The 17280-nt window shown below is 44.1% G+C and overlaps 1 protein-coding gene across 1 annotated transcript in view; it reads left to right on the top strand.

Moving 5' to 3' along the window:
- The window catches only part of LOC136633615 (sialic acid-binding Ig-like lectin 13), a 48924-nt gene that overhangs the window by 11122 nt on the left and 20522 nt on the right, over positions 1 to 17280 (top strand). The window contains exons 3-6 of the mRNA XM_066609374.1: positions 225 to 488; positions 2314 to 2349; positions 4388 to 4642; positions 13237 to 13278. Of these exons, the coding sequence (XP_066465471.1) occupies positions 225 to 488; positions 2314 to 2349; positions 4388 to 4642; positions 13237 to 13278 (597 nt within the window). The remainder of the gene's footprint in view (positions 1 to 224; positions 489 to 2313; positions 2350 to 4387; positions 4643 to 13236; positions 13279 to 17280) is intronic.

Here is a 17280-nt window from a genome sequence, read left to right as displayed (position 1 = left end):
TTGTTGGAAAGCTGGTGTTTTTGCACTAAAGATGTAAAGTATAAATTATAGTTTGAATCTAGTAAGTCTTGGATTGATGAAATTCCCCTGTCTTTTCAATTATCCAATCATAGGTTGGGAATAAAATGGCCCAGAAGTGATATAGGTATTTGGGTTTTAGTATTTTTTGCTTTTTTGGACAGTTTTGACACATTCTTATACCTCATTGATTGTTCCTCCTGTAGATCTCACAGAAGAACCAGTCATCTCAGATCCTTGGACAGTAATTGCTGGTATAAATAAGACACTGACCTGCACTCCTCCAGGAAACTGCTCTGCAACAGCCTTAGTAATCCAATGGAAGAAGAGTAATGTGGCCGGCGTCTGGGAGAATTCATCTAATGTAACATTTACTCCATCTCTATATGATCTCCAGGAGAACATCACATGTCAGATGACGAACTCCAATCGGACGACAACTGAAAAAACTATTCTTCTTGATGTCTGCTGTAAGTTCATGTTAGTTTATAGAGATGAGCGAGCGTACTCGGAAAAGCACTACTCGCTCGAGTAATTTGCTTTATCCGAGTATCGCTGTGCTCGTCCCTGAAGATTCGGGTGCCGGCACGGAGCGGGGAGCTGCAGGGGAGAGCGGGGAGGAACGGAGGGGAGATCTTTCTCTCCCTCTCTCCCGCCCGCTCTCCCCTGCTCCCCGCTGTGACTCACCTGTCAGCCGCAGCGGCACCCAAATCTTCAGGGACGAGCACAGCAATACTCGGATAAAGCAAATTACTCGAGCGAGTAGTGCTTTTCCGAGTACGCTCGCTCATCTCTATTAGTTTAACAAATATCCTTCAGCATAGTCGGAGAGACCCCCCAGAGTGGATCAGAGGATCTGACAGAGGGACTAGACTCTTTTATAATGAGCCAGATTCACAGACTCATAACCCCATTTTGAGGTGAATTTTAAGCAATTGCTTGCCTCTTGGGTTTATTTCTTAAGCAATTATTCACAAATATCTTATTAGGACATTCCATACATTGGGACTATGTGCACAACAATAAGAAAAATTAAGATGCAATTAAAAGTGGGCATCCACATGGTGGGCGCAAGTTTCCTGATGCAACACTGTCCTATTTTGAAAAATGAAATAATCTTTTCTCACATCACTTAAGCTACCAAAAAGGAAAAGCATCACAAAAGTATGGAAAGTTCCAATAACATGCCCGAAAAAAAGATTACGTTTCCTCTTGCTTTAGATATCCACCCCTGTTTTAGAAAAGAAAAACACAGAAGGGCCCGTAGAGAGGGAATCCTTGTCAAGATTCTCACCATGTTTTGAAATCAGGTTTACTCTCTGCAGCAGCCGCATTGTAGCAGTATGGTCATCTTCTGTGGCAGATATGCTCCTGGATCCCTAAGATTTAGTATGAAAGCATTCTTACACAAAATTTTATCCTTTAACAGGACCTAACTGTTTTGGATAAATCATGAGGGCCACCACTACCCCCTCACGATAAGCACGATTAAACTATCCCAGAAGTAAAATTCAGGGGAGACTTAAAGGGGTTGTCCCGCGCCGAAACAGGTTTTTTTTTCTTTCAATAGCCCCCCCGTTCGGCGCGAGACAAACCCGATGCAGGGGTTAAAAAAGAAAACCAGGCAGTGCTCACCTGAATACCCGCGCTCCGGTGACTTCTTACTTACCTGGTGAAGATGGCCGCCGGGATCTTCACCCTCGGTGGACCGCAGGGCTTCTGTGCGGTCCATTACCGATTCCAGCCTCCTGATTGGCTGGAATCGGCACGTGACGGGGCGGAGCTACCACGAGCGGCCCCATTCAGAAAAGAAGAAGACCGGACTGCGCAAGCGCGTCTAATCCGGCGATTAGCCGCTGAAAATTAGACGGCACCATGGAGACGGGGACGCTAGCAACGGAACAGGTAAGTGAATAACTTCTGATAACTTCTGTATGGCTCATAATTAATGCACAATGTACATTACAAAGTGCATTAATATGGCCATACAGAAGTGTATACCCCCACTTTGTTTCGCGGGACAACCCCTTTAAGTCCCCCTTAAAAAACATTACACAATAGCATAGGAGAAGCCTTCTCTAGTCATAATGTAAAATTACATGTTAGACATGCAAATATATGACTGTCCATATACTACAGTATATGAGTTTGCCTAAATGGGAACCTTCTCCATGACATCTACATACCCTTATAGGATTCAATTCCTTTAAAAGTTATGCAGTGGAATAGGAGCAAAGAACGTGTTAATCCTTATAATCAAATTGACATATAATATAAATTTATTCTGTGTTACAGGTCCTCCTGCCATGATAATCACATGGGAAATCAAGGGTAAGGTTGGATGTATTTCATAAATAGCAGAAAATGCTGTTACTGTCTATCTCGTGATCAATAAAGTTGATACGGGGATTATTCTGACTGCCATGATTGAGTCGTGAAGGAATTATTTCCCCCAAATTGGCTAAATTGGCATTTGCCTCATTGGAGTTTCTTTGCTTTCCTCGGGATCAACATGGGTGGTTAAAACAGACTGAACTAGATGGACATTGTCTTCTTTCAGCCTAACATACTATGTTATTATTTACTGAAGTATAATAATGATGAAGATTTAATTGATGTCCTAATGAAAACCACAGCTGACACCTCAGATTGGACCAGTTATACCAAAACCTTAGCTTTCAGCTCTGCTGCCTCTGAAGTCAATAAATTGGAGGTTTTAAAATAAACCAGCAAAGTCCAAAAGTAAGAAAGGGTAGAAAAGTATGTTTGGAGAGACAAAAAGGAGGACATAGAAAATGAGAAAAGATAAAATCATGGGTAAAAGGAAGGACACAATGGCAGTTGGGGATGGAATAATGTTTGTGTGGAAATTCTCACTGAGTGGGACATATCTCCTTTTAGGGAGTTTAAATGGATATCAGGTCAGATAGCATAAAGAATGGATTGATATACCCAAGCCACAGGGACAAGGTATGAAGGCATTTACAATGTTTTTCAAGCAAATTTTTCACTATTTATGCACTATTTTTTGAATAAAAAAACACAGATCCTTCATACTTTGGCCAAAATTTGCATTGTTGCAAGGAATACACTAGAATAATATACACTCTGGAGAGAGGCTATTATAATTTCCGCTATTTTTCCCATAGTGGCTTGGTTGTGCTTTTGGGTTTATTATAAGCCATAACAGTATATCATTGAATCAGAGGGGAAAATTTATTTAGACCGACATTTCAAACTCCAGTCTTAATATAATCCCTGCTATACACAATGTGCCTAATGTATGAAGATGTGCATGTGTCTTCATACATTAGATGCACCTTAGGCCATCCATGCGCTTGCTTGAAAATCTATGCACGTTACAAGCTAGAATAGATTTCCTGTATAAGGGCTTTTACCCACTAGCGTTTTTTTTTTCTCGCTGTATTTTTTTTCCAATTGTCAATGGGTCTTTCTAATGTTAAAAATGCAATGCACAAAAAACGCAAAAACAGCAACTTGTGTTTTTGTGCATTGCGTTTTTAACATTAGAAAGTTCCATTGACAATTGGAAAAAAAACACAGCGAATTCGCAGCGAAAAAAACACTAGTGGGTAAAAGCCCTAAGGTAGAAGATGATGGAGGCCTGCACCCAAAGTAGGTCAAGTATTTTTGGAGAGCTGTTTTTAATTTTTATCATTAGAAGATCAAATAAGAAACTCTTTTCTCTCCTGATGCATTTGCTGTGTTAGGGCGCCCACCCACTGGCGTTTGCGATTTTCGTGCGTGAAAAACGCTGCGTCTTCGCGGCGCTTTTTGCCGCGTTTTCGCGGCTTTTCCATTAATTTCCATTGACTTTCATGGGTGCATTAGGAGAAAAATAAGGACACATATGCAACTGACAGTTCCTATGTTAAAAAACGCAACGCAACGCAAAACGCCAGTGGACAGGAGTACATTCAATTCTAATTGCTCTGCAGGAAAAACGCAAAACGCAAAGAAAAAAAAATCGCCAGTGGGTGGGCGCCCTTAGGGTGGAATTACAGAAGGTTTTCAATTAGAGGCTGTTACTGTAGTTTATTAATACCTTTATTGTAAATGTGTAAAGAGCATCCATAGAGTGGAGGGGTCACTGTACCAAAGAGTTATCATGGTGATTTCCTGGGATTGGTTAACATCACCACACCTTTCAACAACTGGGATAGGAAGATTTGGTTCCTGTTTACCCAATCACCTTTCTATAAATCCCCACCTGGAAGATTACTAAAGTTGTGCGGCCTACAACCCGCGCTTGGTCTTCACTCTTCATGTGCTTTCATAGCAGCCACATGGGCCTGATAGTATTTACTTGGCATATAAATCAGTTTTATTTCTTTATGTTGTATTGCAGAAAAGAAAAGAAATAAAGCAACCTCCATCACAGTGAATGAAGGCTCATCAGTGACATTGAGATGCTCATTACAAAGTAACCTACCACTTAATATGACCTGGATGGATGGAAAGAATGATATTCTCCAGCATGGGACTGGAACAGAGCTAGAACTAAGATTAGGAAACGTGACAATGAACCATACTGGTACCTATACCTGCTCAGCATTGACTAAACATGTGATAAATTTCACAAGTATCAACGTAACTGTACAATGTAAGTATGGTTATTGCATATAATAGCTGCCATAGCACAACTGAGTAGCCCGTGGGGTGCAGGGTGTGAGAAGAAATTACTAGTAAGTATACAGTACAATTCACCATCATGTAATTGCACTTTCTAAAAATTTTGGTGTGTGATAGGGATATGTCCAGCTGCTGAGCTCTCTAGAACTAGCCAGATGAAGTGCTCGTCCTAGCATCATCACTGATAGATGAAGACAGACCCATAAACTTTCTACTGAGCCCATTTTCAGTTAGTGATCAGTCACAATGTTTGTGAAAGCGCTTCAGCTGGCTTATTATAGTGATCAATGCAGGTCTCTGCACCCAGACCTTCAACAAGCAAAACCTTTGACATGTCCCTATTACATGGGGCCCAGGACCCTTAGGGGGCCCATAAGGCCTATCTTCTCCATATAGTAAATGTAAAAAATAAAAATCCTCAGCAAACTATAAAAAAGATTTGGGTCCCCCAACATATAAATCCAAATCCAGGTTTATTTCAAATAACATGCAACACGTTTCAGCAACTCAGGCCTTCCTCAAGCATAAAACAATAACATAATCACATAACTTAATCTTTCTATATTAGAGATGTGCGAGCACACTCGTCCATCTTGATGCTCGTTCGAGTATTAGGGTACTCAAGATGCTCATTACTCGAGACGAGCACCACGCGGTACTCGAGTCAATTGCATTTCCCTTCCCCGCATGTTTAGCGCCATTTTCTAGCCAATAGACATGCGGGGAAGGCATTACCCCTTCCTCCTGTGATGTGCCAGCCCCCCCACAGTAGTGATTGGCTGGGCCGATCAGATAGCCGCCGAGTACTTAAACTGTTCCCGCCCGCGGCTCGCCTCAGATGCATGCTGGCAGAGGTTAGGGATAGTGCTGCTGATATAGGGACAGTGTTAGAGTAGGATCCTGTCTTCAAGAACCCCAATGGTCCTTCTTAGGGCTACTCCTCATCGTGTGCATTACAGCTGTGGCTGGCTGGGAGCAGTAGTGCACCAATGTTTTTTTTTACCCATCTAGCCCTGTGCAGAGCCTTTCAGTTATACCGTTCTCAGTCTGCAGTGCTTTTTGCAGAGTTTAGGGACAGGGCTGCTGAGATAGGGAAAGTTTTACCATAAGGAACCTCTCTACAAGAGCCCCAACGGTCGTTATTAGGGCTACTTCTCAGAGTGTGCATTATAGTTGTGGCTGGCTGGGAGCAGTAGTGCACCAATGTTTTTATTACGCATCTAGGCCTGTTCCCAGCCTTTCAGTTATTATAGTGTTCTCAGTCTGCAGTGCATCACATTGACGTCTCACCATGAAACAGAAATCTAATATTTCCTAGGGTACTGCAAAGTATTTCCGTTATACCGTTCTCAGTCTGCAGTGCATTACGCAGAGTTTAGGGAAAGAGATGCTGAGATAGGGAACGTTTTACCGTAGGATCCTCTCTACAAGAACCCTAACGGTCCTTCTTAGGGCTACTTCTCACCGTGTGCAATATAGTTATGGCTGGCTGGGAGCAGTAGTGTACCAATTTTCTTTTTTTACCCATCTAGCCCTGTGCAGAGCCTTTCAGTTAGACCATTCTCAGTCTGCAGTGCATTACACCGAGCTCTCACCGTGAAACAGAAAACTAATATTTCCTAGGCTACTGCAAACCATTTCAGTTATATCGTTCTCAGTCTGCAGTGCATTTGGCAGAGTTTAGGGACAGAGCTGCTGAGATAGGGAAACTTTTACCATAGGGATCCTCTCTACAAGAACCCCAACGGTCCTTTTTAGGGCTACTTTTCACCGTGTGCAATATAGTTGTGGCTGGCTGGAAGCAGAAGTGCACCAGTTTTTTATTACACATCTAGGTCTGTTCCCAGCCTTTCCGTTATTACAGCGTTCTCAGTCTGCAGTGCATTACACCGAGGTTTCACCGTGAAACAGTACTCTAATATTTCCTAAGCTACTGCAAAGTATTTCAGTTATACCATTCTCAGTCTGCAGTGCATTGCGCAGAGTTTAGGGACAGAGCTGCTGAGATAGGGAAAGTTTTACTGTAGGGGTCCTCTCTACAAGAACCCCAACGGTCCTTCTTAGGGATACTCCTCACCGTGTGCATTATAGTTGTGGCTGGCTGGGAGCAGTAGTGCATCAATTTTTTTTTACCCATCTAGCCCTGTGCAGAGCCTTTCAGTTATACCGTTCTCAGTCTGCAGTGCATTAGACTGAGGTCTCACCGCGAAACAGTACTGTAATATTTCCTGGTCCACTGCAAACTATTTCAGTTATACCATTCTATGTCTGCAGTGCATTAGACAGAGGTCTCACCACTAAACAGTACTCCAATATTTTCTGGGCCACTGCAAAGTATTTCAGCTCAGCCATTGTGCAGAGCATTTCACAATACCCTTTCCTTGGTGAGGTTGAGATTGCCGCAGTTACCTGCACTATCCACTGACTTTAGAGTCTTCTCCCACTCCACACAGCCTCTCTTATCTACAAGTCTCTGTGAGCGGTAAATTACCCCTAGGTATCAATGCAAGACAGCGTGTTAACTTTTTCAAGTCACAGCATAGAGCCTCCGCTATCTACAAGTCTCTGTGTGCGGTGAATTAAGCCACAGTTGTCAGCGCTGTACAGTGGGGTAATTTATTTTGGCCCTGCTCTATCCTTAATCTGCCATGATGAGGAGTATGGGTAAGGGTCGAGGATGTGGACGCGGGCGTCCAAGTGAGAGTGTTGGCACAGGCCGAATTCCTGGGCGGGGGTGAATCACAGCCGGCCACTGAGGGATTCGGAGAGAGACAAGTTTCTGGGCTTTCCAGATTCATATCACAATTTGCCGAAATTGGTCCGTGTGGTAGACCTTTATTACAAACAGAGCAGTACAAGTAGGTCCTGTTGTGGATGGCAGAAAACGCATCCAGCAATGTATCAACCACCCAGTCTTCTACGCAGTCCACTACTTCCGGCCTAGGGACTGTGACTCTGAATCCTCTGGCTGCTCCTCCTTCTTCCCGGCATCCTCACTCCATGAAAATGACATATTCTGAGCAGGCAGACTCCCAGGAACTGTTCTCTGGTCCCTGCCCTGAGTGGGAAAAACGGTTCCTCTCCCACCTGAGGAGTTTGTCTTGACCGATGCCCAACCCTCCCCCTCCTCTTCCTCCGCCACCTCTACATCTCAATTAGGAAGTGTGAGCAGATCGCCAGCAAATGGTAGCGCGTGACAGCACGGTGGTGAGCAAGTGTCAGCAAGCCGTGCTGAAACTAATCAACTTAGGTGACAAGAGGCTGTCGCAGCGTCTGACAGAGCAGACCAACCTCTGGCTTTCGCCTCTGAGCCTCTAACCGGGCATGGTCGTGTGTGACAATGGCCGTAACCTGGTGGCGGCTCTGCAGCTCGGCAGCCTCACACACGTGCCATGCCTGGCCCACATCTTCAATCTGGTGGTTCAGCGGTTTCTTAAAAACTCCCCCCACTTGTCTGACCTGCTCGGCAAGGTGTGCAGTGTGTGTCAGTGTCCACCACGGATGCTGCCACCCTGAGGACCCTGCAACGTCGGTTTCAGCTGCCAGTGCGACGTGCCCACATGCTGGAATTCTATGCTGCACATGTTGGCCAGGCTGTACAAGCAGCGTAGAGCAATAGTGGAATACCAGCTGCAACATGGGCGGCGGAGTGGAAGTTAGCCTCCCCAATTCTTTACTGAGGAGTGGGCATGCATGGAAGACATCTGCCAGGTCCTCAGAAATTTTGAGGTGTCTACCCAAATGGTAAGCGGCAATGCGGCCATCATTAGCTTTACTATCCCACTGCTTTGCCTGCTGAGAAGTTTGCTGCTAAGCATAAAGGCCGACACTTTGCGGTTGGAACAGGGGATGGGGGATGAAAGTATGTCGCTTGATAGCCAGACCACCCTCATGTCTATATCAGCGCGTTTTGGAGGAGGAGCAGGAGGGGGGGAGGGGGGGAGGAGGAGGAGGGGGAAGACTGCTGGCCACACTGCATAGGGTACCCATGCTGCTTGCCTTTCATCTGTTCAGCGTGTATGGGCTGAAGAGGAGGAGGAGAAGGAGGGGGATCCTGAAAGTCATCCTCCTAGTGAGGACAGCGATGTGTTGCATACTGGGACCCTGGCACACATGGCTGACTTCATGTTAGGCTGCCTTTCCCATGGCCCTCACGTTAGACGCATTCTGGCCAACACAGATTACTGGGTGTACGCTCTTCTCGACCCGGGTATAAGGAGAACCTTTCCACTCTCATTCCCGAAGAAGAAAAGGGTACGAGAATGATGCAATACCAAAGGGCTCTGGTGGAAAAAGTGATGCTAAAGTTCCCATCTGACAGCGCTAGTGGCAGAAGATGCAGTTCAGAGGGCCAACTAGCAGGGGAGGCGCAGGGATTAGGCAGCATGTCCAGCGCAGGCAGGGGAATACTCTCCAAGGCCTTTGCCAGTTTTATGGCTCCCCAGCTAGATTGTGTCACCACTCCCCAGTCAAGTCTGAGTCGAAGGGAGCACTGTAAAAAGATGGTGAGCGAGTATGTAGCCGATCGTACCACCGTCCTCCGTGATGCCTCTGCTCTATACAACTATTGGGTGTCAAAGCTGGACACGTGGCATGAACTTGCACTGTACGCCCTGAGGTGCTGGCCTACCCTGCCGCTAGCGTCTTGTCAGAGAGGGTGTTTAGTGCTGCTGGGGGAATCATCATGGATAAGCATACCCGCCAGTCAACTGCCAGCGCCGACATGCTTGCACTCATAAAGATGAACAAAGGCTGGATTTCCCCAGACGTCTCTTCTCCACCGGCAGAAAGCAGAGGAACCTAATGATTCTTTTCGCTGCAAACGGAGAAATAAGCATTCTCTATCACCTGAAAAAAGGGGGAATTAGCTTTGTCAATCACTCTCGGATATTATTACTCCTCCTCCTAAAACAGCATGTCACCACGCTGAACTGCCACTTTTTCTGAGGCCCAAAAGGCTCTGTTTAAAAGTTTTTACAATTTTTCAAAGTTTCAAAAGTTTTTATACTTTAACTGAAACCAATTTTTTCGGAGGGCTGCCTCCAAGCTCTGTTACAAATTAAGCATCAGCGAGCTGTATCTTTAAAAAATGTTTATGGGTTTCACCTACCGTCGCGGTTGAGCAATTTTTCAGGGGTACATTTGTACTCTTGGTATACCAATTTTTCAGGCCCTTGCCTATACTGTTATCTAACAAATTTTTCTGGTCGTCACCTATACTCTTGGTACACCAATGTTTCAGGGGTTCGCCTACACTCTTGCTACAGAAGTGTCACAGGGATCCTCCTATTCTCTTGCTATATAAATGTTACAGGGGTCTGCCTATGCACTTGCTACTGAAAGGTTTGAGGGGTTGCGTATACTCTTGCTAAAGAAATGTTACTGGGGTCCGCCTATACTCTTGCTACAGAAATGTTACAGGGGTCCACCTATACACTTTCTACATAAATGTTACAGGGGTCCACCTATAGACTTGCTACTGAAAGGTTTGAGGGGTTCGCCTATACTCTTGCTACATAAATGTTACTGGGGTCCGCCTATACTCTTGTTACAGAAATGTTACAGGGGTCTGCCTATACACTTTCTACATAAATGTTACAGGGGTCCACCTATAGACTTGCTACTGAAAGGTTTGAGGGGTTCGCCTATACTCTTGCTACATAAATGTTACTGGGGCCCGCCTATACACTTGCTACTGAAAGTTTACTGGGGTCCGCCTATACACTCGCTACTGAAAGGTTTGAGGGGTCCGCCTATTCTCTTGCTACATAAATGTTACTGGGGTCCGCCTATACTCTTGCTGCAGAAATGTTACAGGGGTCCGCCTATACTTTTGCTACATAAAAGTTACTGGGGTCCGCCTATACTTTTACTACAGAAATGTTACTGGGGTCCGCCTCTACTTTTACTACAGAAATGTTACTGGGGTCTGCCTATACTTCTGCTACAGAAATGTTTCTGGGGTCTGTTTATACCTTTGCTACAGGAATGTTACAGGGGTCTGTCAATACTATGGGTGCACTAAGTCTTCCCAACGCGGTGTTTTACCTATCTGGCACAAATACACTGAGTGACTAGGGCAGAAATGTGGGCCGAGGCCAAGGTCCTCGGTGGGGTGAAACACTTGCTACAGAAATTTTACAGGGGTCCACCTATACACTTGCTACTGAAAGGTTTGAGGGGTCCGCCTATACTCTTGCTACAGAAATGTTACTGGGGTCCACCTATACTCTTGCTACAGAAATGTTACTGGGTTCCCCCTTTACTCTTGCTGCAGAAATGTTACTGGGGTCTGCCTATATACTTGCTACTGAAAGGTTTGAGGGGTCCACCTATACTGTTGCTACAGAAATGTTACAGGGGTCCGCCTATACTCTTGCAACAGAAAAGTTTCAGTGTTCCGCCTATACTGTGGGTGCACAAAGGTTTTCCATAGCGGTGTTCAGCTGCCTGACAGATACACAGAATGAATTGTGTGGGGACTCATGGATTTCCCATAGCTATGTAACTTACGGCACCTTGGGTCACACAAGGTGGAGGCTGGGATCAAGCCTAACCCAGGGCCTGCTTACGTACTTCCCACACAGAGTATTGCAGGTCCTACCTCGGTCATGGTTTCTCGGCCTTATTATGCCACCTCCTCCTCCTGCTTGGGGTCTGGGGATCAGCGCTGGGCAACATGTATTTTCTTTCGTGTTTCCACTGTTATCTGAGACAGTGGTTTGGGGAAAAAAAGGGAGCATTACTGCATTAATGAGACATTCACAGCTGTACTAGCATCCGAGTCCTCTTGAGGCCCCCGATTACTGAGGGTGTGAGCTGGATTTTTATCTTTTATGTTTACATAATACCCTTTTACCCCATTGTCGGGAGACAGTGGGGTTATACTCCTGGAGCAGCCCTCCCAGGGACTAGGATTAAGAATTTTGGAGTGTCACTGTATATATTCGAAGCGCCCCTGGACTGCATGGTGCAGTTGGGGTATCCTGCCAGAGCCCCACCTGGTACTGGGTAAGTTCAGCATAATTTCTCGGACACTTATTACGATTATTGATTTGTCTGTTGAAGCGCTGTCCTTTGATTGCTTATCTTCTCCATATAGGGAGCCTAGTAGTATGAATAAAGCATTACAGTTGGGGGGCCCTGTTACAGGTTTTGAATGAGGGCCCTGAATCTTCAAGTTACGCCTCTGTGTGGAGCTCTAAGGTCAGGGAAAGGAGAGTCCAGGTGCGCTGTTTTATACTCATTGAGCGTCCAATTCCTGTGCTGTGTCCGCCCGAAGTCCACATGCACACAGTGTGACTCTTCTCAGCCCATTCTCTGCGCTTATTCTTCAGCTATGAGTGCATTCTGACTTCGGGGGTGGGGAACAGGGCAGGGTTGGTGCACCTGGTGAGTATAAAACAGTGCTCCCTAGATTCTCTGGTCCCTGGTAATGTAGTTTATGGGGCTTAATGGTCATGATAGGTTTCCTTTAAATGTTAAATATTTTACCAGTTGATGATTATAGTACGGTAATTTCACCATGGAGCAAAAATGCTAATGATGCTAATAACAATGATGGTATTCTTTCTACTGTCATTTATCTGTATGATTATGTAGTAATATAAGCAAAGAAAGGAGAAGAGTGAATGCTGGGAGTTCTGTTGTGTTGCAGGGGTTTCCTTCCTTTGTGTGCAGGTTCTAACCAGAGTATCCACAACTTCAACTTTTAATCCTGTAAACCTTTCTAAAGCCTTAACGTTCTCCTGGAGAATCTGCAGAACTAACTGTTGTAGATATTGTGGCCGTTATGGCTGATATCGAGCTACTGTGCTACTTTGTGCTTTCACTTATATAAGTGCATCTTGCCACTGTGTTAGGGGAACTATGGCTGTTATTGGGACACTGTGGCAATTGTCAATACTTTTATTAAGGTAATTAAATTGTTACTGCTATGGGGCATTATGACATTCAAGGTAGCTTTAACTGTCATGGAAGCACTGTTGCTGCCAATGTTATGGGGGTTCTCTGATTGCCACTGTTATGGGGGTATTGTTGATGTTTGTATTATAGGGGCGCTATTGTTTTCTGTGTTGTGGGATTATTGTACCTGTTACTTTTACTAGTGCATTATGATGTAGACATACTGAGTGATATTTGCTTATGTTATTGTACTCCGGCTAAATGGCCTTTTTGAGAGATATTCTGCTTTCAGTTTTGAGCCGCTACCATCAGCCAGAAACTTAACCTGTAGCTGCTGCAGAGGGATGGAGGCATTACTTCAATCTGCCAGAATGGGAGCTGGTCTTAGAGAATGGCTCTCCATTTTGGCTCATACATAGGTTCTGAAATGGAGAAATGTTATGTTGTGCATAACCCCTTATAACTCATATAACCCCCTTATTAACCGCTTATAACTCATAGTGTTTGCTTTCAAATTACAACATCTTAATTCGTCAGTTGTATTTATTTCATGTGTATCCATGTAGAATTTTGCACCAATAATAGCAAACCAGTATATTAGGACATCATTAAAGAATTACCTCAAAATTAAAATGCATTTTTAAAATTATTTTTTTGCAGATCCACCCAGAAATATGGAAATTACCATCAAGTCATCCAAAGGTATATTCATATATATTAATGCATATTTATATGTAGAAGAGCTGAGCTTTATGCAATACAACTAAGTTTCTTATTCGGCACTGAAACTCATCATAGTATCAAATATCTTACCTCAGGTCTGTTATCACACCACACTGCCCTCTCCATAAGCAGCATTATATGAGGATGGGTCCAGTGTATTATTTGACAAAGCAGCACAAAACTATTGTGTCATTTGGCCATAATCCTAATACAAATTACAGTAGAGACACAATTATGAGTTTACTACTGATCCTCCTCGACCTCTCCGCAGCATTCAACACTGTTGACCACAAACTTCTCCTCAGTATGCTTCGCTCCATCGGCCTAAAGGACACTGCTCTCTCCTAGTTCTCCTCCTACCTATCTGACTGCTTTTCAGCATCTCCTTTGCTGGCTCTACCTCTCTTCCCCTTGCTGTTGGGGTCCCCCAGGGCTTGATCCTTGGCCCCCTCCTCTTCTCCATCTACACAGCCCCTATTGGACAAACCATTAAGAGATTTGGTCTCCAATACCACCTCTACACCGACAACACCCAGCTCTGCACCTTTCCTCCAAAACATTAATGACTGTCTGTCCGCTGTCTCTAACACTATATCCTCTCTCTACCTAAAACTGAACTTCTCAAAAACTGACCTCCTGGTGTTTCCGCCCTTTACTAACCAACCTCAACCTGACATCTCCATCTCAGTGTGTGGCACCACCATAACTCCCAGACCGCACGCCCGCTGCCTTGGGGTCATATTTGACGCTGATCTCTCCTTCACCCCCTACATCCAATCTCTGGCCCGAAAATGTCAGCTGCACCTCAAGAACATTGCAAGAATCCGTCCTTTTCTTACCGTGTACTCACTAAAACGCTCATTGTTGCCCTCATCCACTCTCGGCTCGATTATTGCAACTTGTTGCTGATCGGCCTCCTCTGCATCAGACTCTACCCTCTCCAATCCATGCTGAATGCGACAACCAGGCTCATCTTCCTTTCCATCTGCTGCTCGGACGCCTCTGCCCTGTGCCGGTCACTGCACTGGCTGCCCGTTGAATACAGAATTCAATTTAAACTTGCTACCTTCATCCATAAAGCTCTCCACAGTGCCGCCCTACATCGCCTCCCTCATCTCAATCCATCACCTAGCCCACACCCTCCACTCTGTTAATAAAATCAGACTGAGTGCCCCTTTAATTCGAACCTTTCATTCCCGCCTCCAAGACTTCTCCAGAGCAGCACCAGTCTTGTGGAACGCACTACCAAAGGCTATCCGGGCAATTCAGGACTCACAAAACTTCAGGCGTGCTCTAAAAACATACCTCTTCAGGGAGGCATACCATATCTCCTAAAGCAAACCCCTCTATATGCCGCTTGATATCATCCTCCCTGATCTAATGACTGCAATCCCTGCTAGCCACCATCAACTGCCCCCTGCAGTCACGCCATTTCTGCCGTCACACGGCTTAATGTCTGACCATTGTTTATGTGTATAGCATCTCTCACTCTCCACCTCGCCATACCGTGCACATCTCCAGCCCCTTTACCTTCTGTATCACCCCATTACTTGTAGTATGCAAGCTCGTTGGAGCAGGACCCTCCCCCTTATTTTTTTCATCAACTGATTACTACATGTAACCGTGGTTCTGTAATTTTTGTCCTCCTGTATTCCCCCTGTCTTTGTAAGCACTGCGGAATATGTTGGTGCTATACAAATAAAGATTGTTATTATTACTATATTTATGAAAGGAAATCTCCCTTCACCACCGCCTACCTCACCAGTGATTGAGGGCTACTATGTGTACATGTATAACTGCACTCACAGAGGGGAGAGAAGGTATGAGGGGCCCTTTCAAAATGAATGGAGTACATAATGCCACCATGTAATGCATGGGTATGCTGGATCTTCCAAAAAGAGAGATGTTCGAAGCATAAGATCTTCTTCTAAAGTATATTAACAGTTATGACTGTGGGGAGTGTTCATTCAGTCCTAGAATATCCTCCTAATTATTTCACAGACTGCTCCACTTTTACCAATATATTGCACTCTTGGAGAACACGCCCAAAAGCCCATAGTCTCTAGATTGGAGTCCATAACTTAATCTACCTATGTGTTTATAATTTGTCCAAAATCCCATGGAAAGAGCTTCTCAACTAAACCAATAAAAGTGTTTCCCATTCCATGTAGGTTATAATTTCATTTTAAAGCAATTTAGTAATCCTTATCATGAGCTTGGAAGCACTAAATGCTAGATTATAAAGGATTGTATGGTTTGGAAGCTCCATTTCCAATTATTGTATAAGGAAATTCTAAATTATGGTGGACAAAGTGAACATTCTTTCTCTATGTGGGACCTCATATGTCTATGCATTACATAGATGACCTATGTAATATTTCATTGTTCCTGTGGACCCGTGGTGTTGGTTTTATCAGGTTACAGTTGATCAATAAAGGTAGACTATCACATCTCCACCATAAACGACGTTATCATGCTATTAGAAGACTTGGCAGGGAGCCAGGTGATGTATTTTTTTTATACTCACCCACCCCTGCGATCCAGCACTGTCCCCTTCTGATTTTAGCATGTGGCACAAAAACTCACACTTTTCAGACCACTGAAATCTCAAAGAATCACAAAGACCTATTTATTAAGCTCAACCTATTTTAGGGGTATGATAAATAGCTTCTCATTCCTCAGTAGACAGTTACATAAAACTTATAAAATTTATAAAGAATATGACTTGCACATATATAGAAAATAGAAGACTCTATTGGCAACCCATTTCTGTTTCCCTATTCCCTATCATGTGCGGACCATCATGGTAATAATGCAGTCCAAACTTCCTTGCATAGAGTGCATATGCCCCACATCACACATTGCACACATTATATGTAAAAAAAATAGTCCCATGGACTCTTGCTGCTGGGTTTACCAACTAATTACGCTCATCATTAAAAGAAACCTGTCACGTCCCCATAGCAACATAAATGATATTGTGGTTCTGTTAGGCGACATGACAAGGAGGCGGATGATGTGTTTTTATACTCACTTGGCTCCCTATCACCTTCCTAATAGCACCATAACTCAGTTTATGGTTGTGTGGGGACGCGACAGGTTCCCTTTAAACTTTCCAGCAGTCGAGGACTCTGATTAGTTTATTGTCTGAGATAGGAAACAAAAAGTAATTCTTCAGATAACAAATAAAATCCTGATGGCACTATAAATACCCCCACAAACAGAAGTGAAGTCACCCATCGAATGTGTGACACCTGATGGTAACACACAATATCCAAAGTATGCTTGTACTAAATCCAATCGAGTAATGGTCAGCAGCCAAATTCCCTGACAAATTGCGCATGTAAAGAAGTACAAATAGGAACAACAAGGCACTCAGACTGTGGAAAACTACATTAGAAATGGATGATATAAAAGTAATTTCCAATCAGGTTTACTTACACCAAGGGGGACAAGGAGGCTGCTTGCTCCATTCATCCTCTCAAAGTCATAGGAGGCTTTCAACAAGACCACTGAAAACTTAAAGGATCACCAAGGCCTACTTATTAAGCTCAATCCATTTCAGGGGTATGATAACAAGGTTGATCTTCCTCAAAAAGTACAGAAGTCACAGAGACAGATGAATTCCTCTTTATTTCTTGACTTATTTCACTGGTGGGAACAAAAATATAACTTTTATTAAATGGAGACCATAGTGGGATCGTGAGTAAGCAACTGTGCGTTTCATCGTGGTGCACAGTGTGCTGTATCAGTAAATGTGTCCATTATAGCACTCCAACATAATATCTATGTAATAAAGCATCTGTTATTAATGGACATTTTGCCATAGGTTTGCAAATCCTGATACAACGACTTTCATTAGAGTGTCTGTACTTATATTAAGGAGTATAAAACCATAAAACGAGATCCACCAGTTGGTCCTGTTGCTCTTATAATTATCTAGATATATGTGTGTGTTTGTGTTTAGATAGGAGTCCCCTG

The sequence above is a fragment of the Eleutherodactylus coqui genome, chromosome 6, assembly GCF_035609145.1.
Source record: "Eleutherodactylus coqui strain aEleCoq1 chromosome 6, aEleCoq1.hap1, whole genome shotgun sequence".
Lineage (NCBI taxonomy): Eukaryota > Metazoa > Chordata > Amphibia > Anura > Eleutherodactylidae > Eleutherodactylus > Eleutherodactylus coqui.
The sequence above is the reverse complement of the archived record's forward strand: the minus strand, read 5'-3'. Positions and strand labels throughout refer to the sequence as shown.